We start from the raw sequence: 26825 nt of genomic DNA, 5'->3' as shown, positions 1-26825 counted from the left end.
CACACCCTAAGGTATTCGCTGATGGGCATAGTGAGTTCATAGAACTTTTTATTTTTTGTCACAAGTTAGCGGAAAATGATGATTTTTTTTTTTTTTTTTCTTACAAAGTCTCATATTCCACTAACTTGTGACAAAAAATAAAAACTTCTATGAACTCACTATGCCCATCACGAAATACCTTGGGGTCTCTTCTTTCCAAAATGGGGTCACTTGTGGGGTGGTTATACTGCCCTGGCATTCTAGGGGCCCAAATGTGTGGTAAGGAGTTTGAAATCAAATTCTGTAAAAAATGACCTGTGAAATCCGAAAGGTGCTCTTTGGAATATGGGCCCCTTTGCCCACCTAGGCTGCAAAAAAGTGTCACACATGTGGTATCCCCGTACTCAGGAGAAGTTGGGGAATGTGTTTTGGGGTGTCATTTTACATATACCCTTGCTGGGTGAGAGAAATATCTTGACAAAAGACAACTTTTCCCATTTTTTTATACAAAGTTGGCATTTGACCAAGATATTTCTCTCACCCAGCATGGGTATATGTAAAATGACACCCCAAAACACATTTCCCAACTTCTCCTGAGTACGGCGATACCAGATGTGTGACACTTTTTTGCAGCCTAGATGCGCAAAGGTGCCCAAATTCCTTTTAGGAGGGCATTTTTAGACATTTGGATACTAGACTTCTTCTCACGCTTTGGGGCCCCTAGAATGCCAGGGCAGTATAAATACCCCACATGTGACCCCATTTTGGAAAGAAGACACCCCAAGGTATTCAATGAGGGGCATGGCGAGTTCATAGAAATTTTTTTTTTTTGGCACAAGTTAGCGGAAATTGATATTTTTAATTTTTTTCTCACAAAGTCTCCCGTTCCGCTAACTTGGGACAAAAATTTCAATCTTTCATGGACTCAATATGCCCCTCACGGAATACCTGGGGGTGTCTTCTTTCCGAAATGGGGTCACATGTGGGGTATTTATACTGCCCTGGCATTCTAGGGGCCCTAAAGCGTGAGAAGTCGTCTGGAATATAAATGTCTAAAAAATTTTACGCATTTGGATTCCGTGAGGGGTATGGTGAGTTCATGTGAGATTTTATTTTTTGACACAAGTTAGTGGAATATGAGACTTTGTAAGAAAAAAAATAAAATAATTCCGCTAACTTGGGCCAAAAAAATGTCTGGAGCCTTACAGAGGGGTGATCAATGACAGGGGGGGTGATCAATGACAGGGGGGGTGATCAATGACAGGGGGGTGATCAGAGAGTCTATATGGGGTGATCACCACAGTCATTGATCACGCCCGTGTAAGGCTTCATTCAGACGTCCGGATGCGTTTTGCGGATCCGATCCATCTATCAGTGCATCCGTAAAAATCATGCGGACGTCTGAATGGAGCTTTACAGGGGGGTAATCAATGACAGGGGGGTGATCAGGGAGTCTATATGGGGTGATCACCACAGTCATTGATCATGCCCCTGTAAGGCTTCATTCAGACGTCCGGATGCAGTTTGCGGATCCGATCCATCTATCAGTGGATCCGTAAAAATCATGCGGACGTCTGAATGGAGCTTTACAGGGGGGTAATCAATGACAGGGGGGGTAATCAATGACAGGGGGGTGATCAGGGAGTCTATATGGGGTGATCACCACAGTCATTGATCACGCACCTGTAAGGCTTCATTCAGACGTCCGGATGCGTTTTGCGGATCCGATCCATCTATCAGTGGATCCGTAAAAATCATGCGGACGTCTGAATGGAGCTTTACAGGGGGGTGATCAGGGAGTCTATATGGGGTGATCACCACAGTCATTGATCACGCCCCTGTAAGGCTTCATTCAGACGTCCGGATGCGTTTTGCGGATCCGATCCATTTATCAGTGGATCCGTAAAAATCATGCGGACGTCTGAATGGAGCTTTACAGGGGGGTGATCAATGACAGGGGGGTGATCAATGACAGGGGGGTGATCAGGGAGTCTATATGGGGTGATCACCACAGTCATTGATCACGCCCCTGTAAGGCTTCATTCAGACGTCCGGATGCGTTTTGCGGATCCGATCCATCTATCAGTGCATCCGTAAAAATCATGCAGACATCTGAATGGAGCTTTACAGGGGGGTAATCAATGACAGGGGTGTAATCAATGACAGGGGGTGATCAGGGAGTCTATATGGGGTGATAACCACAGTCATTGATCATGCCCCTGTAAGGCTTCATTCAGACGTCCGGATGCGTTTTGCGGATCCGATCCATCTATCAGTGCATCCGTAAAAATCATGCGGACATCTGAATGGAGCTTTACAGGGGGGTGATCAGGGAGTCTATATGGGGTGATCACCACAGTCATTGATCACGCCCCTGTAAGGCTTCATTCAGACGTCCGGATGCGTTTTGCGGATCCGATCCATCTATCAGTGGATCCGTAAAAATCATGCGGACGTCTGAATGGAGCTTTACAGGGGGGTGATCAATGACAGGGGGGTGATCAATGACAGGGGGGAAATCAATGACAGGGGGGAAATCAATGACAGGGGGGTGATCAGGGAGTCTATATGGGGTGATCAGGGGCTAATAAGGGGTTAATAAGTGACGGGGGGGGGGGGTGTAGTGTAGTGGTGCTTGGTGCTACTTTACTGAGCTACCTGTGTCCTCTGGTGGTCGATCCAAACAAAGGGGACCACCAGAGGACCAGGTAGCAGGTATATTAGACGCTGTTATCAAAACAGCGTCTAATATACCTGTTAGGGGTTAAAAAAAACACATCTCCAGCCTGCCAGCGAACGATCGCCGCTGGCAGGCTGGAGATCAACTCTCTTACCTTCCGTTCCTGTGAGCGCGCGCGCCTGTGTGCGCGCGTTCACAGGAAATCTCGCGTCTCGCGAGATGACGCGTATATGCGTCCAGGCGGAATGAATCAACCACCTCCAGGACGCGTCTGTGCGTACAGTGGTCCGGAGGTGGTTAATAAAACAGACATGTCAGGAGAACGGACAACCCTTTTTTTTTTTTTTTAAACGGGCTTTCCAATCTGGGATATTGATAGCATATCGCTAGGATGTGTCCTCAACGTCAGAAAAGGGTGGGATGGGCCTCACAACAGATCCGCTCTGCAAAATACGGATGCGGTCTGCGTGCAAGCCACAACTTTTACAGGACTCATTGTAAAAAAACAGACAAGAACAGGACAGGATCTATAATGTGCGGTCCAGCTGCACGGATGCGAATAGAGCACAGATGACATCTGCCTGCTGTCTTTTTTTTTCCAGAACCACAGAAATGAATGGGTCTGTGTGTGATCCGCAAAAAAACGCAGATCGGACACGGACCAAAAATACAGTCGTGTTTATCAGGCTCTGTCAGAATGATCAACCCCATTAAACTGGGCACACTGCCTGCTAGGGCTGCTCATGCTGATTAAAATGATAGCTTTCTTTTGTCTGTACGCTGCCCAGATGCAGAGATAGTGTTTTTATGCAAATGATCAAGTTGGAGCACGAGGGGCGGGGCCGAATCCTTGGAGAACTGCTCTGTAACACCCCCAGTGCTCTGGACACTCCCCCTCCCCTTGATTGACAAGGATAGACATCAGCATGCTGAGGGCAGAGCTGTGTCCTAGCATCTACATATCATATACACTACTTACTGTAGCCTTACCGCATTGAGATCTGCTTAGAAAACTAATCTACATATTACTGCTTTATTCACAGGCACACTATATGATTACAGACACCAGTAATAAGTGTTCTTTTTAAGCATATTAAAAAACAAAACAAAAAAAAAAAAAAAACATTCTTCCCTGTGAGGAAATGCTATAGCTTAGTGCACGGGGTTGCCCCCTGCTGATCAAATATTGATGATCCTGACGATAGGCCTTCATTAGTAAGAGTGGACAACCTCTAATAATGATTTGGCCATAACCTGTGACCATAGATTGCACGGAACACTTAACAGTAACGTCAAACTTTGTGTTAATTTATTAATACATGTTCACCCTTAAGTCAATTTCCCTGGCCCTGTCTGCCCCAGGAGCAGGGAACAATTAATCTGTAAAAATAAAAAGGAGCATTTACAGGGTTGGATTCAGATGAGCAAAGCCTATCTGAACATGGACTTAGTTTATATAACTGCTGATGATGACAGACTCCCTTTAAGCCCTCGGCTGCTTTGCACCCCATCAGCACCCCACAATGTTGTTGCAGAAGTGCTGATAGGTGCGCACCACAACTACTGCTGATGGGGCAAAACAGCTCCTCGGCCTACGCAATCTCAGCACTGTACCCCTATGGAACTGCGCAGGAAGGGGTAGGCTTGTATTTTATATACAGAGCTCCACATAGTCAGCCAGTGTTAAAAGACATTATCCAGATACCTGAAGTCACCACTAGAGGGCTCCTCTTACAACATAATGTTTGTATGTTGAGATCAGTAACAGTGTAGCAAGCCCCCTCTAGTGGTGACTGCAGGCAGCCTGAATGTATTGTCTTGAATCATTGAGGAGGGGGATAACCTGAATGACTCGGCAACTACACCTCTTCTGAAGGTAGCAAAACTACAATATGGAGACTATAGGCTGAAAATCAGTCGTACGTGCAGAGCACTTACCTTCCAGCCACTTCCAGCCTCCTTATAGTAGGGGAAATTATCACAGATCCACTGGTAAATCTCACTAAGAGTCATTTTCTTTTTTGGTGAGCTGTTGATAGCAAAGGTAATGAGACTGGCGTAACTATAGGGGGGCTTGCCGTCTTTGTGCTGCTGTACTTCCTCCTGGTCCAGTGTTGTGTTGGGGTCGATGAGGGCGCTCTTCTTGGAGATCCCAGATCCGTGGGTGTTCTGGTTGGAGTCAGCATTTTGAATGGCAGCTCTTACTGTCAGCTGGGGAAGCCAGTCCATAGAGGTGAGGCTGCTCTCAAGTTCTGAAGTCATTTTTGGGTTTCAGTTTATATGTATATCGTTCTATATATTATTTCCTTCTTTTTTTTTTATATATACTGTGCTTCCAGGTGGAAAAGAAACAGGAAAACGTTCAGGTGTCCAGGTAGTGTAACTTAAGACTTCCAAATGAAGGGATGACCGATGCTTAATCTGAAAGGAAAACACAGAACAAATAAGATTACAACATCAAAAACAACATTATTCATTCAAGACTCCCAAAGTCAAGGTGGAGCATAATATTAGTGAGCGGATCCATTTTAAAGTCGCCCTCTTCTCTGTGTAAGGTCTCATGCACTCGGCCGTTCTGTGCATTGAGGACCGCAATTTGCAGTCCCCAATGCACGGGCAACCACTGTGCGGCTGCCACAGACGGATCCAGACCCATTCAACTTGAATGGGTCCATGATCTGTTCACACTGCAAAAAAATAAAAAAAGTTATATTTTTTACGGTGTGGAGGCACACTCCGTGGTCCTTCCGTGCCTCCGTTCCACACCGGACCTTATGGATTGCGGACCCATTCAAGTGAATCGGTTGACATCCGTGATACGGTGTGCACACGGCCGGTGTCCGTATATTGCGGATCCGCTATTTGCAGGCTGCAATATGGGCCCGGCTGAGGAATGGCCATGTGCATGAGGCCTAATAGAAAGGACCTTCTACGTCTAAGTGATCACCACTGAAACCCGAGCAGCGCCACCACAGGAAAAAAGAAGAATTGCACAGCCACGGACACTCTACAGCCAATCTCTCATCTGGACAGAAGATTTCCTTTAAACCTGACATTTTACAAGGACCAATGTTTTAGGCAATTATTAGGAACACTCCAAATATTCACAAATCTGTTCACAGATTGCACTGCATTTTCATGAGGACAAGTTCCCTTTAAAGATTGAAGTGAGCAAGAGCAGAGTGAGACAGGACTCAAAAGGAGAGACACCAAAGAGACTGCTGCAGCAAAATAGGAAGTTTATATCTCTGCACAAGTGATTTATTCACAGTTATACAGGTCAGTGCTTCTCTGTAATGTCCTCCATGATCCTGGGGCTGATACTGAGTGACAAAGAGAAGGTTAGGAAACAGATTCTCCTCTACTTTCTGCATGCAACGCATGGAACCATGTCTGAGAGAACTGCAAACTAGATATTCACTACATACAGGGCAAAACTAGTAAAAATGGCAGATACAAGTCACATAATGGCCAGAAAGTGTATTCCTCACATACACACAGTGTACTACTGATTAATGCACAGTTTGTTGAAAGGTTAGGTACGTTCAAATGTGATTACCAAATACACAATAAAATACCAGTGGTCCGGCATTCGCCATACTGTCAAATTATCTAGGCACATTTATCAAAACTGTCTAAAACTAAAAGTGGCCTTGGTTGGCTCTAGCAACTGATCAGACCTCAGCTTTAGCTACAGGCAACAAAGACAGTTTTGATAAATATGCCCTCTTTAAAAAAATAAAAAAATAAATGCATAACATATAAATTGCAATTACCAGTTCACATGTCATCATTAAGCATTTTATGATAATGTGGGGGAAAAGAAAAAAAATACTTTTTCCCCAGAGGAGCTATAACTGGGGCGAATCACGAAGAAGAAGGAAAAAAAATAATAATAACTTGGCTAACAGATTAGATAATAATGTGTAAGGGTCTTGGGGACACCTTGAACCAAAGATTTTAGGGAATATTTGTATTTTAGGAAGGCGACACTGTAAGGGTCCTATTTGACCGCACAATTTTTAGGACAAATATCGGTAACAAACTGGCCTGTATAATCAAGCAGCCACTGTAGTTTGTTTCATTTTCAAGCACCCATTGACCCTATGTGATCATCTACTAGTGCAGTGGAAAAACCCTCACTGATCAGACACCGACGGTGTGGCGTTTTTTATTTTTGCCTCCGTTTTCAGCAGCACATGAGGCAAAAAGTACTGCAAGCAAGTCTACCACCGGATGCTTTATTGCCGAATTATCAGCCCCATCCACCATTACATCACATGACCACCACCTTGACCAGAGTAATCCTACAGCGTCTGCTGGGTGGACCGGAAATCACTCTTATATGCATGCCTAATTGATAGCGCTACTTTAAAGGGGCAGGATGAACTAGTGACAGATACCCTGAGCAAAATGATGGGTCACTTTATTGAAGTAACCCAGTCGTTTTTCCTAAATCTGTACCGAGTAGCTCCAGCAGGATCGAGCACTGGTGTCCGCTCAATAAAGGGCACACACTATAGAATTCTAATAATGTACTTGTGTTCTTGGCTCTAGCCTGCCCCCTGCTGCTGACTGCTGTACTGTAGGAAGAGAGCTTTCAATCAGTAGGGGGGGTGAATCGAAGACCCTCATGAACCAGAGGACTTCTTAGTGCATGCACTTTGTACCGTGTGGACTCCAGCACTCCGTTCACACTGGAACTCCTCTATATAGATTTTAACAAAACGAGTGGGGCAACGCAAGAAAGTGTCTGACCCTTGTTTCCCCTGAAATCTGCCATGGAGGAGGGGGGGGGGGGGAAAGAGTCAGGACACAATCACACACACATTAGATAGTTGACAGATCCCTCCAATGTTCAGCCTCTAACACGTGTGATTGGCCACATGGTTGAAGACTTAATATTTCCCAAAGGGCTCTTTCACACAAGCGGATCCCGTGCGTGGAATCCATTAAATGAAAGAGAGCCAAGCCCCGTTCCGGAAAGCAGAGACACGGAGCATTAACATGATTGATTATGCTTCGTGCCTCTCTGTGACCTTTTTACTACAAACTCACGGTGACAACTTTATCTCACTGTGATTTCGTAGTAAAAAGGTCACAGAGAGGCACAGATCATTAGTAATCATGTTAATGCTCCGTGTCTCTGTTGTCCAGAACAGGGCTTGGCTCTCTTTCACACAGCAGATTACACGCAGGGTATCCGCTTGTGTGAAAGAGCCCTAAATGTTCTGAAACTGCATGATGTGGTGCTTTTAACTGGCTTGTTGGAAGGCCCCCTGCTGGCCATCCATGGACCATGTGAACAGTGCAGATCCTCAGTTGCCATATCGATGGCAAACAAAATGAACGCCATGGACGGGGCAGCCACTTTCTAGGCAGTCCTTGGGTGCATCCCCACTGGACAGGAACTGGGCCGGTTCAGCTTCTTCCAGGGACAGCCAAACATGAGGTCAGAGACAGGGTGGCTGTGGCTCTGCAGTGTGTGTCCAAGGACAGGCAGCTTGGGGCCTCCTAACTAGGACTGCACAGTGCATCCAAATATTAATACCATTTTGATGCATCTACCGATCAAAAGGAGTTTTCCAAGACTTCTAAATTGATGACCTATCCTCAGGAAAGGTCATCGGTATCTGATCGGTGGGGGTCCGACACCCGGGACTTCTGCCAGTCAGCTGTTTGAGATGGTACTGATGCTCGCTGTAGCACGGCAGCCTTCTTCAGCTTTTCCTAGACAAAGTGACGTCACATTCTCTGGTCACACGGCTTAGGCACAGCTCAGCCCCATTAAAGTGAATGTCGCTGAGTGCGATACCAACCACAACTGCTATACAATGTACAACACTGCTTGGTCAGCACGGAGAAGGCGGTAGCGCACACAGGAGCTCCGGTTCCTTCTCAAACGTCAGACCCAGTGTCAGACCCCCACCGATCAGATACTGATGACCTATCCTGAGGATAAGTCAGCAGTAAGAAAGTCTTGGAAAACCCTTTTAATGCTGACATTGTCAGTATTTTAACACTAAGACACGCAGCTTAGAAGCAGCTCTACAGAGAGCCAAAATGCTGTCATTATTTGAGATAAATGATGGGATCGCTGATTACTGATGTGAGGCTCATGGTGTTATAAATTTAGCACCTCCATGTGCCTCACATGAATAGTAAGTACATCACATAATACTACCACTTAAGAGGGGGCACATGGAGCAGCAGTGGGGCAGCCAAGAACTGCTCCAGGTTATGTTCATCGTATCCTGGTAGAGCTCCAACCTGACTTCTAACCAGCCGCTGAGGTGAGAAATGCAGATGATAGTGCCAAATGTTAAGAAGTGGCCAACCCCTTTAAAGGGCATCTGTCAGGAGATTTGTACCTATGAAACTGGGTTGTCCAGATTTAGAAAACATGGCTGCTTTCTTCCAAAAACATTGCCACCTCTGTCCACAGTTCACAACTTCACATTCATTCAGATCTGTCATGGTGGCTTGGTGTTTAGCATTCGAGCCTTGCAGCGCTGGGGTCCTAGGTTCGAATCCGACCAAGGACAACATCTGCATGGAGTTTCTATGTCCTCCCCGTGTTTGTGTGGGTTTCCTCCGGGTTCTCCGGTTTCCTTCCACACTCCAAAGACATACTGATAGGGACCTTAGATTGTGGGCCTCATTGGGGACAGTGTGATGCTAATGTCTGCAAAACGCAACAGAATATGTCAGCGCTATATACCGTATTTTTCGCTCCCTAAGATGCACTTTTTTTCCCTCCAAACCGGGGTATAAATGCCCCGGTGTCTTATGGGGCGAATACTAATGAGCGCTTTCATTATGGAAGCGCTCATTAGTACCGGAGGACCAGGTAGCGGTGAAGGCTCTGTACTCACCGCTTCCTAGTCCTCGGCTGTGGGCTGGCAGAGGCTGCGCACAGCGTTAGGGCGCTCTGTGACCTCACGCTGTGCGCGCCAGTTCACAGCACAGCCGACAGCAGGAGGGAGAGGATCGCGCTGGAGGAGAGGAGCGGCGGCGTCCAGGAGCAGGAGAGGTAAGTGGTTTATTTATTTTGTGATCTATGGCTGGGGGCTGCCGATTACATATATACGGCTGGGGGCTGCCGATTACATACATACGGCTGGGGGCTGCCGATTACATACATACGGCTGGGGGCTGCCGATTACATACATACGGCTGGGGGCTGATTAGAGGCATGGAGGACTGATATGAGGCATGGTCGTCTGATCTGAGGTCTTCTTAACATTGGGGGTCTGACTGGTGGTCTGACCTGAGGTGTAATGAAAAATATTTTTTTCTTATTGTCCTCTTCTAAAACCTACGTGCGTCTTATGGGCTGGTGCGTCTTCTAGGGCGAAAAATACGGTAAGTGTAAATAATAATAATAAATAATAATAATAATAAAAATTATAATCTGAGCTGCAATACCAGACACAACCCATTAGCAGGTGTGGAGCTGTTATTGGGAGGTCAACCCCTATAAATGGGAAATACAGGGTTGCTGGTTTAAAGGGGTTTTCTGGGATTTTCATAATGTAGGCCTATACTCAGGATAGGTCAATAATTTGGTATGGGTGGGTGTTTGAATCCTAGGACATAGAAACATAGAATGTGTCGGCAGGAAAGAACCATTTGGCCCATCTAGTCTGCCCAATATATTGAATACTATGGATAGCCCCTGGCCCTATCTTATATGAAGGATGGCCTTATGCCTATCCCATGCATGCTTAAACTCCTTCACTGTATTTGCAGCTACCACTTCTGCAGGAAGGCTATTCCATGCATCCACTACTCTCTCAGTAAAGTAATACTTCCTGATATTACTTTTAAACCTTTGCCCCTCTAATTTAAATACCGTATTTTTCGCCCTATAAGACGCACCGGCCCATAAGACGCACCTAGGTTTTTGAGGAGGAAAATAAGAAAAAAAATATTTTGAACCAAAAGGTGCGCTTTTGGTGGATTTTGAACTAATGGTGGTCTGTGGAGGGCACTGTTATAGGGGCATCTGAGGAGGGTACTGTTATGGGGGCATCTGTGGATGATACATATATAGCATCTTATCTAATGTGTCATCCACAGATCCCCCATATCAATGTCCCTGTGTAGTGAATGGGGGCCGGCATCTGGTTCTGTAATGGCAGCGGGGCCCGGTGCAGTCACTGTATTCTACTACACCGGGCCCCGCTCACTGCAGTATAATCATATCTAACTTGTGGGTATTGTTAAAGTATTCAAATCATCTGAAATCCAGCGCTGTACTACTTACTACTAACTTCTTGGCAGTCAGGAGGCCGGGCGGGCAGTCGCAGCGCAGCTCACTACGTCATGCACCTGCGCCGCCTGCTTCATTCATAAAGTGGGCGGAGCAGGCGCGGCGTGACGTAGTGAGCTACGCTGCGAGCGCCCGCCTCCTGACTGCCAAGAAGTTAGTAGTAAGGCCTCTTTCACACTTGCGTTGTCCGGATCCGGCGTGTACTCCACTTGCCGGAATTACACGCCGGATCCGGAAAAACGCAAGTGTACTGAAAGCATTTGAAGACGGAACCGTCTTCCAAATGCGTTCAGTGTTACTATGGCAGCCAGGACGCTATAAAAGTCCTGGTTGCCATAGTAGGAGCGGGGAGCGGGGGAGCAGTATACTTACAGTCCGTGCGGCTCCCGGGGCGCTCCAGAGTGACGTCAGAGCGCCCCATGCGATCACATGATCCATGCGCTTGGGGCGCCCTGACGTCACTCTGAAGCGCCCCAGGAGCCGCACAGACGGTAAGTATACTGCTCCCCCGCTCCCCACTACACTTTACCATGGCTGCCAGGACTTTAGCGTCCCGGCAGCCATGGTAACCACTCTGAAAAAGCTAAATGTCGGCTCCGGCAATGCGCCGAAACGACGTTTAGCTTAAGGCCGGATCCGGATCAATGCCTTTCAATGGGCATTAATTCCGGATCCGGCCTTGCGGCAAGTGTTCCGGATTTTTGGCCGGAGCAAAAAGCGCAGCATGCTGCGGTATTTTCTCCGGCCAAAAAACGTTCCGTTCCGGAACTGAAGACATCCTGATGCATCCTGATGCATCCTGAACTGATTTCTCTCCATTCAGAATGCATTAGGATAATCCTGATCAGGATTCTTCCGGCATAGAGCCCCGACGACGGAACTCTATGCCGGAAGACAAGAACACAAGTGTGAAAGAGCCCTAAGCAGTACAGCGCTGGATTTAAGATGATTTGAATACTTTAACAATACCCACAAGTTAGATATGATTATATTACAGTGAGCGTGGCCCGGTGTAGTAGAATACAGTGACTGCATCGGGCCCCGCTGCCATTACAGAACCAGATGTCGGCCCCCAGCCCTTCCTCCCTCTTAGCCGATACACCCGACGGTCGCAGCATTCGCCCCATAAGACGCACTGCTATCCCCCCCCCCCCCCCCCACACACACACTTTTGGGGGGGGGGGTTAGTCTTATAGGACGAAAAATACGGGTACATCCTCTTGTAGCAGTTTTTCTTCTTTTAAATATTCTCTCCTCTTTTACCTTGTTGATTCCCTTTATGTATTTAAAAGTTTCTATCATATCATCCCCTCTGTCTCGTCTTTCTTCCAAGCTGTACATGTTAAGGTCCTTTAATCTTTCCTTACTAAAGTCTAGACCCCAGCCGATCAGCTGTTTGATGAGGCCGCAGTGCTCCAGTGAGCACCGAGGCCTCCTCACAGCTTACCAAGTGCAACGTCCTCCTATTTGAGCTGTGTGAAGCGCTCGCTGTGCGGCCTCTTCATTCAGCTGATCAGCAGGTGTTCCGGACCTATATTCTATATTCCAAAAAAACAAAACACGTCTCACGACCCTGATAACAAGTAACCGCGCTCATTCCTGTGTCTATATTTAGAGGATGTAAATGTGAATTCTAATGATCTCCAGCTCATGTTTTTAAGCCAATTCCCAGCTACCGGGGGATTTAACAAGGGCGGGGATCCAAAAGGAGAAGCAAATTGATATTTATTAGCTCACAGTAATTAAATTCTACAAAAAGAAAAATATTCCAAACCTGCCCATGGGGATCCGGGGACGAGCGAGGAGTAATCTCCTGCACTTGCCTACAGGTATATTCAAATGGTTTCCTACAGAACGAGCCTCCCAGATTAACATAATACCCATCTACATAATTAACAAGAATTCCTCATTAAAATTGCATTTTGTTATGTAAAAACGCCAAAGAAGCTGCTCGCTCTTCAAATATTCTTATTAATGCTCTGATGGAAGAAGATAATGGTGTCACCACAAGACTGGATGAGACGCTATGAAAAAACGCAAGTAAAGCTGGTCCTATGACCTCCTGCACCTTCCTCCAGCAAACTACATCCTAGCACAGGGGTCAGCAACCTCCGGCGCTCCAGATGTCCTGAAACTACAACTCCCAGCATGCTCCATTCACTTCTATGGGAGTTGCGAGAACATTCAAGCATGTTTGCATGCTGAGAGTTGTAGTTTCACAGCAGCTGGAGTGCCGAAGGTTGCGGATCCCTGTCCTAGCATTTGGAGTAGAGCAGCCAGCTACGAACAGTGCCTCTCACTCTTTTTTCCAGTCTGCTCCTTCTCTGGAGGAAGAGCCATGGATTTTTTTTTACTCTTTGTAATGCAGAGGGTGAAATCTGCGGTGAATCTGCGGCTTAAATCGGCCACAAGTTCAGTGCGCAACGCATGTGGATTTTGTGGCGGAATCAACGAAGATTTGAGGTGAGAGTTGTGGCATAATATTCTGGCTGATCTTGCCCCAACCCGTATACCTTACTGGCTGTGGTTTGCGGAAGCTCCGAGTCCTATGGATGCAGTACGGTGAAATCTCAGACTGCACTGCAGCATAGGCCATTCTGAACAGAGACTCGGATCACAACTGTACAGGCTGTCATTTTTTTTATTTTATTTTTTTACATGGACCCAAGTGAATGACCTCATTGATTACAATGGAGTCTGTGTGCTGTCCGAGTCTAGTCAGGCATTAATCACTGTGGGAGCTTTAAAAACAACTGAGCGAGTACAAACAGCTTTTTTCAGAAGTCCCATAGCGGTGAATGGAAAGTGCACCGCGCAAGCACTGCGGCCACTCTACTCACCGCTATAGGACTGCTGGAAATAACAGACCTGTTATTTTTGGAAGTCCCACAGCATTGAATGGGAAGCACACAGCGCATGCGCGGCCCCATCTGGAGAGTCAAAGGTCGCAGAAGAGATGCCATGTGGTTTGTCAAAAAAATATGCATAAGAAATTAGAGCGCTCACCTCGTGTGTGGTGTCACAAACGTGTAGCTCCGTTCATGTAAACCCATCTGGACAGGAAGTAAGCCAGCTGAAAGTACAACAGAAAAGACGTCAGTGCGATGAAGGTTACCTCACAACCTCGAAAAGGGACACTTCAAGCACAGCTTTACCTCATACATGGAATTTTACCTCAGACAACATGATGAACCCCCTCCCCCGGTACAACCATCATAGAAATAGAGGAGATGGAAACTTCATTCAGGTTGGTTTTTGCTGACCAGTCCTTCCCACCTCATCATATTAAAAGCACCCCCATCATTCCAGGATTGTCTGACGAACCAAACTCTAGTAAGTTGGAGTGGAAGGTTCCATCTTCAGTAATTAGGTCGGGCCAGATTTTTTACCTATATATTATGTAGGTTTTCTACCTCTATACACAAAGTTTAATGACTGTATAATAAAACGTCCTGCCAATTTCTACCATCCTGACCTTTGCTACTCTGGAGTACAATGTCGCAAATTTTGGCGCAAATTGTTTCTGCAGGAAAAATTTGTGTTGCCGTCTGTGCACAGAAACATTCTTATTCCGCAGCCGGGAGCTAGAACTTGATTTGGACTGACACAGGAGAACCCATCATTACTAGAGCGCTCCGATACACTAAAAACTAACCTAACACCCGTGTCAGCAGGGCGATTATTTGGTTTCTGGCTGCAAAACGAGGCACATTCTATTCACTGACAGCAGGCAGAGAATTTAAAAAAGTGTGATGAAGTTTCAGAACTGTTCATTATACAATAAAGGGGCTGCCCCGCTTTATACGGAGGGCATGTGCTTCTTCTTCTGACACATCCCATCCGTTTCATCCACCCCCAGTGAAGCTGATGGAAGTCTGAGGAGCTCTTTCTAAGGTTAGCTCATGAACTTTGTTCGCAAGCGGTTGTCTTATAAAGCTGCTCTAATCTTGAAGAGGCGCATAGAAATAAGAAAATCCCTGGACCTGCTTAGTCATGAAGGAGAAAAAAAGGACAAGAAGAATCCAACCTGACAGACGTATTATTCTGTGGAGAGACTATCGCATTTCAACATGCCCGATCCTTTTCTCTGCTATAGATAAGGACAAACCCACTCGTCTGAGATAAGCGTGTGTATATACCGGGTAGTCAGCAGGAGCAGCTGCTGGCCCACACATATCATAAGTGTGTGGAGACCTTAATATATCTAATATATAAAGCTGAGTGTGTGTGAAAATGTATGTCCGCAAAAGGAATCCGCATCGTCGCATTTACAATCACTAAATTTGGCACACAGGTACATCAGGTGTCCGGGAAGGTTTTAGACCAGGTCTCAGGTCTCTAGGACTTACCGTTCCTGAGATATTCCCAAAAAATGCATTAGCCAATAGAAGCTTGGTCACATGATCTTTATCAGCCAATAGAAGCTCGCAGGCCGTTAGTCTCCACATACACAGTTTTACTCCAGGTTTCCAAAACAACCCAGCCATTTTTCTTCACTGCTGTAGGTCAGCTTTAAAGGAAATCTGTCAGCAATAGATGTTTCTATCCTCTGAAAATCCAGTTTATTTGTTATGCAAATGAGCCAGTAAGGTGCCCAGAGGGGCATCACTCTTGCAGGAAGGCGCCCAGACACACCTCCTGCCACAATGTTACCCCCCTTAAAAGAGGAACTTAAAACCCCACCCCCAAATCCCACTAAGCCACGCCCCCTCACTCAGGCCATGCCCCCTCCCACGCTGACGGGGATTGAAAAAAATGAAGGTAAAAATCCAACTTCTGTCCACTGCAGGGGTGGGAGGGAGGGTGACTTTCTCCTTGCAGCTCACACTCAGACAGCACAGTGCTGCTGTCTGAGAGTGAGCTGTTCAAAAGGATATCCTTGTGTCCATCCAGGACCTGCGCCAGACGGAGGACAGGGAGTCTGAAAGCCGGACTGTCCGGCCTAAAACTGGACCTCTGGCCACACTAGGGGCAGGCTGCTGTGGAGGTCACAGTTAAGGGGATGGTCCGCTATGCAGGTCAATGTTAAAGGGGCAGATTACTGTAAAGGCCACTGTTAAAAGGGGCAGGCCCCTGTGGAAGTCACTGTCAAGGGGGTGGTGTGCTGTGAAACTCACTGTTAAAGGGGAATGCTGTAAAGGTCAAAGTTAAAGGGGGTGGGCTGCTGTGGAGGTCCAATTTTAAGGGACGGGGCACGTCAGTGTTAAGGGGTGGGGGGCTTTGTAGGTCACTGTTTTGGGGGGCGGGGTGCTGTAGATGTCACTGTTATAGTGGATAGTGTTGATATCTTTTAACGACACACACAAACATTAAATGAAATAGATTAAATATACCCCAGCGAAGCAGAGTCCTTTAGCTAATTTTAAATAAAAAGGGGTCACAGAGGGCAAAAATTCCCTGCCGTTGCTTCGGTCCCTGCGTCCACCTTCCGTGTTTTTGGTCTCAAAACGCCGGAAAGCTTTGATAATGACTGAGATGGGTCATCGCTGCAGCGGGCAGGCTTTGGGCGTGTCAAGCTGGAGAAGAGGGAGTGGAAGGAGCAGGGCCCAAAGCAACAGCGGGGGCTTTGGTAAAGTGAGTACTCACTGTTATTTTTGACCTCTCTGACCCCATATTTATTTGAAATGAAAAAAACCGCATCAGCGGCAAGAAGATCGGCACAAATGCAGGCCGCACCAAAAACAGCTGCACGCAATGGTTTCTGTCCGGCCGAAACCCGGGATTTATGCTGGTAAGTGGCCAGATCCGATTATAGTCAATAGAGATCCTGTGGTGATGTGTAAAATCTGGCAGCGACAGATCCGGTGAACTTCACTGGAGATGTGAACATGGCCTTAGGCTATGCCCAGGAGTGATGGAACAGCTGCGGATGTCGTGGATTTTCATGCAGCAGATCCACAGCATTGTACAGGACTAGCGCATCTGAAATCTGCAGTACATCAATTAATGCTGCGGATCTCCCCTTTTGCAGGGTGAAGTCTGCATGTATTTATATGCATTATTGACGCTGCAAACTTTTCCAATGTATTTTCAGGCATGAGCGGACTTACCCTAAAGGGGTTGTCTCATCATCTCCCCACATCTCGCCCTCAGCTCCCCCAGTAAAAAGCTGGATTTGCCGGCGGAAACCATAGCCAACCAGGCAGTGCCCCTTGTACAGAGCAGTTCTCCGTGCAGTGTCATGGCCTCCATTATACTCTAATGTAACCTAAGCCAATAGGTTTTTTTCCTCACATTGGTGCCTTGAGTCCATTTTTGCAGGATCCATGATGGATTCATTTTGACCCGTTTCGATAATGGATGCCATTGGACAGAGGCGGTTCACATCGTATGCACCCAGCCCATTATTACTAGAAGAAATACAATTTAGAAGATCCATGTACAATGCTGGCTCACGGAGAAAATCGGTATTAAACCTCTGATTGCAAAATGGATGTGCGAAACGTCTCATACAGGGGGTTTTCCAGATTAATCTGTAACGCTACGTACACCCACTGCTGACACCCAAGGGTGATGAATCACTCCGGGGCTTTTCTTCTTATACCTGGGTGTTTTTAGTGTTTTCATCCTTGGAAACAAAACCGACCCACAACACACAGCGCTTAAAGCACACATATGTGCCGCAATCTGGAAAAGGGGTGCGGCTTTTGCCATAAAGCGGCTTTCGAAATAATTTGAGGGTGCTCCTGGGCTTAGATGGTCCTGTGACTTGGGATTTAAAGGTGAACGTGTCATCAGAAAATGATATCCTGTTTATCTGACGTTGATGATGCTAATTTGAAATTAGCAACTCAGGCAAGATGGCTGCCCCCATAGTCAAATACTCAAAATGGTCTCGGCGCCCATACACCTGCGTCGACAGGCCCCTTGGTCTCGGCGCCCATACACCTGCGTCGACAGGCCCCTTGGTCTCGGCGCCCATACACCTGCGTCGACAGGCCCCTTGGTCTCGGCGCCCCATACACCTGCGTCGACAGGCCCCTTGGTCTCGGCGCCCATAACACCTGCGTCGACAGGGCCCCTTTGTCTCGGCGCCCATACACCTGCGTCGACAGGCCCCCTTGGTCTCGGCGCCCATACACCTGCGTCGACATGCCCCTTGGTCTCGGCGCCCATACACATGCGTCGACAGGCCCCTTGGTTCTCGGCCGCCCATACACCTGCGTCGACAGGCCCCTTGGTCCTCGGGCGCCCATACACCTGCGTCGACAGGCCCCTTGTCTCGGCGCCCATACACCTGCGTCGACAGGCCCCTTGGTCTCGGCGCCCATACACCTGCGTCGACAGGCCCCTTGGTCTCGGCGCCCATACACCTGCGTCGACAGGCCCCTTGGTCTCGGCGCCCATACACCTGCGTCGACAGGCCCCTTGGTCTCGGCGCCCATACACCTGCGTCGACAGGCCCCTTGGTCACAACTTTATTGCACTGGACAGTGGTTGCGACTTCTATGTATCACTGCAGCAATGCTCTGATCACATTGCACATGACGGAGATGATGAAACTCAATGAAAGTCTGCTGACTGTCTGTGAGGTAGCCCTTTAAAGGTACTTTCACACTAGCGTTGTCAGAATCCGGCAGGCAAATCCTGCAACGGAACTGCCTGCCGGATCCGGCAAAATGTATACAAACGGATAGCGATGCTGCAACCGGATCCGGCGATGCTGCAATTTCCAAAACACTTGGTACTGGATCCGGCATTAATACATCTCTATGGAAATTGCGGTATTGTTCCGGGATTTTGGCAGAAAAAATTACTGCAGCAAGCTGCAGTATTTTGTCCGGTCAAATACCGTACAAGGGATGGAAAGGAAGACATCCTGATGCATACTGAACGGATTGCTTTCCATTCAGAATGCATTAGGACAAAACTGATGCGTTTTTTACCCGGTATTGAGACCCTTTACCAGATTTAAATACTGGAAAAGACTAACGATAGTGTGAAAGTACCCTAAGGATCACCAGATCTAGTCTTATGAGTCCTCAGTGCAGAAAGACATCCATCAAGGAGGTCAGTGCAGTTTTAGGTTCGCATTATTTCCAGCATGGTCGTACCAGAGACCCTTAACGGGAAGCTGTCACCACGAAAATGCTAAGTAATCTGCAGACAGCATATTAGAGAGCAGGAAGAGCTGAGCAGAATGATCTATAACCTTATGGGAGAAGATTCAGTAAAACTTGTATTTCATTCATTTAAATTCCTGCTCATTCTGGGCTTTGCAGTCCCATCAGTGACAGCCATCTCTGCACACGGTCATAGAGTGCAGGCTGTCAGTCACTGTCAATGGCTGTCACCCGGCTCAGCTCCTCTGGAACATGCCCTCTCCAGCTCAGACACCATGTTCCATTAAAATACGCCGACACCAGGATTCCTGAATATCTTGACTTTCACCGTGACTCATCACCTTGATGTCCATGCCGAGTCACCGCATGTATTCACAGCAGCACGGAGGAGGCAATGAGCTGACAGAGAGACTTATTAGCATCCTGGAGAATCCTAGACAGGTGAGCGGCCGGACGGACCAAAGAAACCCGTTTTACAGGCTGCTGTCCACATAGTGTATCACCAGATAAAAAAGCTGCTCATCACACGTGATCTACCGTATACAGTGTCAGACGGGTCAATTCACGTGGTGACACCCGGTTCAGGACCTGAGCTTAACACAAGGAAAATACATTGTCATCGTGACTGATGTCATTGAAGGGCATGAGCAGGCTTGTGGTCAAAGAAACTTTGCAAATTGTCTTGACTAAACATACTTTGCTTTGTGAATGCAGCTTTCCTGTAGAATAATGTGCCTCTATGTCTACAGACTACAAACAACTCCAGTGTGTAGTCGGATCCTGAAACCACGTGTTACTCTTGTTAGACGTCTGCCCCGTCGCTCCTCTGCTTGGTCCAGGCCCTGGTGTATACTGCTCTTCATCCACAGCCTTAGGGCCCCATTCACACGACCGCATCAGTTTTGGGGGTCCGCAAAATGCGAATACCCTGGCTCTGTGCGTTCTGCATATTCAGCGCGTCCGCCCTGCAGTTACAAATGTCTATTCTTGTTTGTAAATATTCATTTTCAAGAACTTGAATGAAAAGAGGGTCACGGAGATGTTGAGGTGTGGCTCTTCAAAGGAGTGTCCCAGGACGACAATTCTGATGGCCCGTTCTAGGGACAGGCTTTCATATTGGATCAGTGGGGGTCCGACTCCAGACACAGCGCCATATTTTTGACAGTGGTTATGCCTGGTACTGCAACTCAGTCCCATTCAGGTGAATGGGACTGAGCTGTAATACCAGGGACAACCAACCACTATCAAAATTATGGCACTGAGCATGGAAAACGAAGACGATACGGATAGACAAACTGTTTAATCCTCCTAGAAAGCCCCTTTTACCAGCCTTGTATTATGCTGATCTGACAGTCCAACAATACCAATGCATTGCTTGGCATACAAAACAGATTATAGGAGGAACTGACGGGCTGCCTGCTTGGCACTAACATGGGTTCACGTTTGGACAAAAGATGTGTGACACATGGGGCTCCCCCTGTTATTACACATGGCGCTGCCAAATAAATAAGGGCATTCGGTCTGTTTGGAGGAGGGGAGGGCTGCCGAAATGCCCGACACTCAGATTCACCCAAAAAAACAAAACAAAAGCTGCAACCCGGAGGGAGGGGTGGCCGAATGCACAATATGACCAGATGCTGACCCCAAACAAACCATTTCCTTACAACTTTTCGGCTGGATTCATACATAGCATTTTACAGCATTAAGTAAAAAAAAAAATGCTGCAAACAGACTTTGCCTTAAAGGGGGTGTCCTGATTTTTAACACTTTGGCTCACTCTCGACTATGCATGTGACCGCTGCAGGCAATCAATGGACATATGAATTAAAGATGAGCAAATTGATTTGTTTGAATTGTATTGGTTCATAAATCAGTTTGCTTGAGCAGAGAAGGGGGGGGGTCGGCTCTACTGCTCAAGGCTTCCTCCTCCGCCTTGATTGACTGGGCCAGACATATCGCCTGGCCCTGTCAATCTCGCACCTGCACAGTTGAACCGTGTAGCCGCGCAAGCGCTGAGCCTATACTGCTGCTACCTGAGCCAGCCCCTCGCTGCTCAAGCAAGCCGATTAATTAAAAAATTCAATGGCATAGTGACATCATCAGGACCACAGGCCGCTGGGAGCAATGGAGCAGTGGTCCTGCAGTGGTGGAGGATTTTCCTGGCGAGTAATAGTTAGCACATTCTGCTGATTCTTAAATCTCCCGGCCTGATGGACATGACTGTGTCCATATTTCGGCCCACAAACCATGGATTCACAAAATACAGATACATTCTGTGTGCATCCTGCATTTTTCCCACGCCCATGGACTAGTAAAAAAAGAATAGGTCGGCGCGCGATCTGCATAAAACATGTGGATCGAATGCAGACCAAAAGCTACGGTCGTGTGCATAATGAGGCCTAAAGCTCCACGTCCCACGATGCAAAAAGAAGCAGTGAAGGAAGCTACACCAGCACTGCCTCCTCCTCATACTTGGTCGGGGTCCCAGAGATCAAACTCCCACCAGTCATAAGACGTCCTGGTGATATACCTTCACTTTATAGGATGGATGGGAAAACCCCTTTTAGAGGCGGTTTTCCTTTAAGATGCTATTCAAAGCATCTGTGCTAATGGAGGATGAGCATGGTATTTCAAAAATGCATTAATCCTTGTTTTATGGGTTTCCTCTCTCTGTTCTTTAGATTTATACTATGCACTATAAAGGTAGGAGAGGCCTCCAGCACTGCTCATCCTGAGCCTCCTGCTTGAAGAAGACAATGCAAGGATGACTAAAGCGCAGGAGCTGTATGCTCCCGTTCAACTCTATACAGGACGGGGAAAGCCAGTGGCGGACGACGGGGAAAGCCAGTGGCGGACGACAGAGATTTGGGGCTGTTCATTTGCTGAACTGGAGGTCGGACCCCCACCTTACTTTTATAATCTACCAGTACTTAAGAGGTTACCATCAGAATATGGCTAGGTTGATCACCAGTAGCCCAAGGCCTGACAGGTATATATAGCAGGTTTATCAAGTATCCAGCCAAGGACAATGCAGCATATTCTACATTTCAGCTAAGGTTCACCCCAGGTCAGCGACGTGTGTGAGGAAAGAGGATACGGTGGGAGGATTTTTGCTTTTTATTTGCTCCCTTTATTACAAATATCATTGCTCTCAGCACATGACAGAGCAAACCTTTAAAGCACTTCTATTCCCTGCAGTTTCTACCTGAACAGTTTTCTAAAGCCAAGCTGAGACATGGCTGAAAGGAGCAGGAGATGAACGGACGCCAAAAAACATAAAATCTCACAAAGGTGCTGAACCATGAAAAACAATGCTGCACAATCTAATAAACTGCGTACAGATCTGTGCATCCACTAGGAAGGTGCACAGGAGGGTCGCATAAAAAGCTATTCCCTTAATTATCACTCGTTATCAAAGGCAATGCAACGTCTCTGATGTTAAGGTTGCAGGAGGACGGAGAACCATGTCCTAGCATGTCCTTCTACCAGACCACTGCCGTGCACTGTGATAATCTGCACAGATCTCTCCACTGTTTGGCCAAGGAGGACCAGGTAGCCTCGTTCTCTCTTACCAAGGTGGCATATAGCAAGCACCCTCTTGCACCAACCGACAACTTCACTCCATTACTCACTCCAGGGTTTTATTGAGAGTTCAAGGTGAAGATGCCCTCTTTTCACAATGCCCATTTAGAGTCCCTAAAAATAAACTGATCACAGGATGTGCCACAGCTGAGACAACCATACATTGGAGCTGTGTGTTCCCGCATAGTGGATGACCAAGAGCGCTGCTGTGGAGGGTAAAAAGGGAAGGCACAGTGTGCTAAACCAGCGCTATAATCCTCTAAATCTCAGGATCATCGAAATCCAGTCAGTTGGACCCCCTCCGGTCCTAGTGATATGCCAGGAGGGAGAATGAGGATTATTGGTCACCATGTGGATCTGTTGGGTTTCCCCATAAGCGACTTCAGGAGTGGAACCATGACACCCAAGTTCAGCTTTATGGGGGATTCTATTATAAAAAAAAAAAGGGACTGTCTAAGGGTACTTCACATGGCGGATTTTGACACTGTCAAAACCGCCACGTACTCGGCTGTGGTTGTTCACTTCAAATGTCGTAGACCTGCTTGCCGCTTAACTCCACCGAATGGAGATAAACCATTAGCGGACTTCCACCCTCCCTGGACACCGCGGCGAGGGACATGACCCTTCTTGCCTCAGTCCAAAATTTAAGCCGCTGGCCCCCAAACTGCAGCATCGTCTCCCATTGAAAGCCGTGGTAGGCAGAAACCACACGGCCGTCACCAGAATAATGACACCTAAATTCTGCCGTGTGAACAAGCCCTATACCTGACAAATAGTGCAAAATAGTGATCCTTTACAGTGTAATCATGAGCTAGAGCTATGAATATACGCAGTCATAAGAGGCATCTGTCACCGTCACTAATGTACACAGACAGCAGCAGGGACATCAGTCACCTGAAGGACGCAGCAGCCAGAAACACAACCAGGCGACAGATATATATTTCATATCCACGCGCTGTGCATGTATGATAGATCGGGAGACAGAGAATGATATTTTATACAGACATTGTGCATATATATTGCACACTGCAAGTCTGCAGTAATGTACAGCACGAAACATGCAGATTTTAAAACCCCATCCACACATAAAAAAAAACACGAACATCTGAAGCAAATCCAGTGCCAGCATTATTCAACCACATCTTAACTTACCTTAAAGGGGATATCTACCTTTCTGAGCTTTTTTCAGACCCTCCCCAGCATGAGCATACCGTACTTATCTGATCCCCAACGCTGGGATCCTGTTCCATCGATCCCCCTTGGGTGCCACAGGGCCCGGGTCTACCCACCTCAACATCCTGTTTGACGTGGGTTACATGACCGCCGCATCGGTGACTTGTCACCCATGTGTCGTATGACCCCGTGACGTGTCAGAGTTGCAGAGCTACAGGCGACCTAACCAACATGCATTGCAGATTCTTGTCTATTTGCAATCCTTGGTGCTATGATGTGTAACTTCACGTCATGGCACCGGCAAAGTAGGCAAATAAGCTCAATCACTTTCATGAGGAAAAACTCAACATTAGGATGGACGACCAACGTCTGCTGCAGTATCACATGGACCTTCCCAGGTTCCTCACCTTGACAGTGACATTGAGTCTCCAGGTGTACGTGTGCAAAAACTGCACCAAAGATAAGATAAGAGTAGGTTGCGCTTGACAGGGTGAATACAAGAAGATCAGTTCTTCAAGAAGAACCTCCATAAACATCAAGAAGAAACCGCCCAAAAACTTAGGAGCCTGTTTCTAGATTCTAGATCCCGGGGTTCTAACTTAGCTTTTTCCATATGCCCATTCATTTCAATTTAGAGTGACTGCACTTGAGGGATGGAGACCAAGGTGCTTTCATTCTTGGCACTGGTGTGGGTCTACAGAAATATCTAGTAAAAAAATAAAATAAAAAACACAACAATCCTTATGGGTGCCATAGTAGTAAGCACTGCCCCACACCCCAAAGATTTGGCTCCTGGTATCTTTGCAGGACCACATCTAGAGGAACATCAGTCTTATCTCTCCGGATTCACCTTTGGACAACCTAATTTTGCACTGTCGACATATTTGGCTTTACGATGCAGGCAGCAGACCTTTCCTATGTGAAGATGAGACTCTGTCTGTGGGAATCTCCTTATCAAGGATTTCTATGCAGATTCCAGGATTCCTCTCTCTGCATGACATCTTAGGGATTAGATACCAAGTACTGAGATCACTGCAGCGGCCGCCTGCTAGAATAAACCTATCCCCTGCATGATCCTCCTACAGGTAACCCCTAGACCCTTCCATTGCACTCTGCTTCAGAAAGTTTCACCAGTTTACAATGGACTTTTATGGAGGTCAACCATACAGCTCATACAAGTCCCTCTGATGGAGACGGGGCAGCCATGATGCACGGTGGTGTCGAGGTTGACTGGGTCGCCTTTCCACTGGTACAAAACATTAGGCATCCTATGAATGAAAGTGATCACATTTTTCCATCACTGCCTTTAATAGAAAGTAGTATAAGCAGAATAGCAGTACACTCTTAAAGGGGTTGTCCAATTTCTCAAACAGCCCCCCCCCCCCCCCCTGTGCCAGGCCCCTCACAGGTAATATACTTGCCCCGCTCCCCGCTGCTGCTTCTCCCTGCACACGGGGGGGGGAAGCAGCCAATTGCAGGCGGGGACAGGGACGAGGCTCCCTAGTGTCACCCACGAGGGAGATAAGTATATTACCTGTGAGGGGCCCAGCACATGGGGAGGACACCAACCCCTGTGACAATAAAAGGGGTTGTTCCCAATGCTCCCCTTTTATGAAATAAATCAAGAGCTGCTGCCCCCTCTTTTGCAGACATGGGCATCATGTCATCCAGTGGTCCCCCAAGTACAATATTAATTGCATAGATGGAGACCATTTTAAGTTAGAGGTTTTCCGAGATTTTGATACTGAGGACCTCTCTCTACCCATTGAATGTCTTCAGCGGTGTACGGTACAAGACCAATGGCTGGCTGCAGATATCTGGGAAGTCGACCCTGCACCCAAAACAATGTGTCAATGGCTGCGGCCTGAGGAAGAAAGTGGCAGCGCTAGAGGGGGCTCAGGATAGGAATTTTTTATTTTTTTTTCTTAATTAGTAAAATAAAACAAACCCTGACAACTCCTTTGAAGGGTTAAACAGCCTGTCTGAGCAGGAGGTTCTGCAAAAACATAAAAGGGGTTTTCTGAGCTTTTAATACTGATAACCTATCCTCGGGATTTGTCATCAGTGTCTGATCGGTGGGGGTCCGACACACCAACCCCCACCAATCATCTGTTTGAGAAGGCACCAGCACTGCTGTGAGCTCACCAAGCACAGCGCCATATACTGTATAGCAGGCATGCTCAACCTGCGGCCCTCCAGCTGTTTCAAAACTACAACTCCCAGCATACCCGAACAGCCTGCAGCAGGGCATTGTGGGAGTTGTAGTTTTACAACAGCTGGATGGCCGCAGGTTGAGCATGCCTGCTGTATAGCATAGCAGCTGACCAAGCACAGCCTATCCTGAGGCTAGGTCATCAGTAGCAACCGATCAGAAAACCTCTTTATAAAAAATTGTAACCTATAACTATAACACAATGGTAACTGGTAATCGGTTCTGAAACCTCCAAAAATAGTAGGTCCAAATAAAATAAAAAGCAAAGACAAATCAACACCAAACTAATACAGTCCAGTCTTTACACATGAACAGGCAGACATTTCTATATGGTGAGGACGGGAGCTTATTCAGGGTTAGGAGTGGAGTCCATAATAATAACATGTAGTACCGCGCTGTACTGTAGAGAGGCGCTACTAGACAGCATCAGTGCATGCATGGCATTAACATAGGTGTTTTACCAGTGCCGATTGGCTGGATTGCCTGGCCAGTCAAGTTGCAATGACCAAGAAAAGACCACTGTCTGGAATATTGCATCCTGAAGCCACTGTGACATCAAGGACCACCCGTACTCCATCTCTCCTGCCGCAGCTGCTGTACGGTCATTGTCTGGCCAGACATTTAAACTTCAGTTTAAAAAGAAGTTGATCCATTTCTTTAACAAAGCTAGAAAACAGATGATGGACTTTATTTGGAACTTTAAACATCCAAGAGTAGCATATGCAACCCTGACCTCTCACAAAAAAATTGGGGGACTGGGAGTACCTAACCTAAAACACTACCGAACAGCATGCCTGAGCGCACTATGGAGTCTTAATACTAGGCCTTCCCCTCTGCAGACAGTTAAATTATCCCTCAAGG

At 47.1% G+C, this 26825-nt stretch overlaps 1 protein-coding gene across 1 annotated transcript in view; it reads right to left on the bottom strand.

Annotated features, from left to right (window-relative positions):
• FOXJ3 (forkhead box J3) overlaps window positions 1-26825 on the bottom strand; it is a 136652-nt gene that overhangs the window by 95725 nt on the left and 14102 nt on the right. The window contains exons 2-3 of the mRNA XM_040428776.1: window positions 13941-14007; window positions 4598-5080 (exon numbers count right to left, since the gene is read on the bottom strand). Of these exons, the coding sequence (XP_040284710.1) occupies window positions 4598-4921 (324 nt within the window). The 5' untranslated portion in view covers window positions 4922-5080; window positions 13941-14007. The remainder of the gene's footprint in view (window positions 1-4597; window positions 5081-13940; window positions 14008-26825) is intronic.

The sequence above is a fragment of the Bufo bufo genome, chromosome 1 (assembly GCF_905171765.1).
Source record: "Bufo bufo chromosome 1, aBufBuf1.1, whole genome shotgun sequence".
Classification (NCBI taxonomy): Eukaryota; Metazoa; Chordata; class Amphibia; order Anura; family Bufonidae; genus Bufo; species Bufo bufo.
This window is presented reverse-complemented; position numbering and strand designations above follow the sequence as displayed.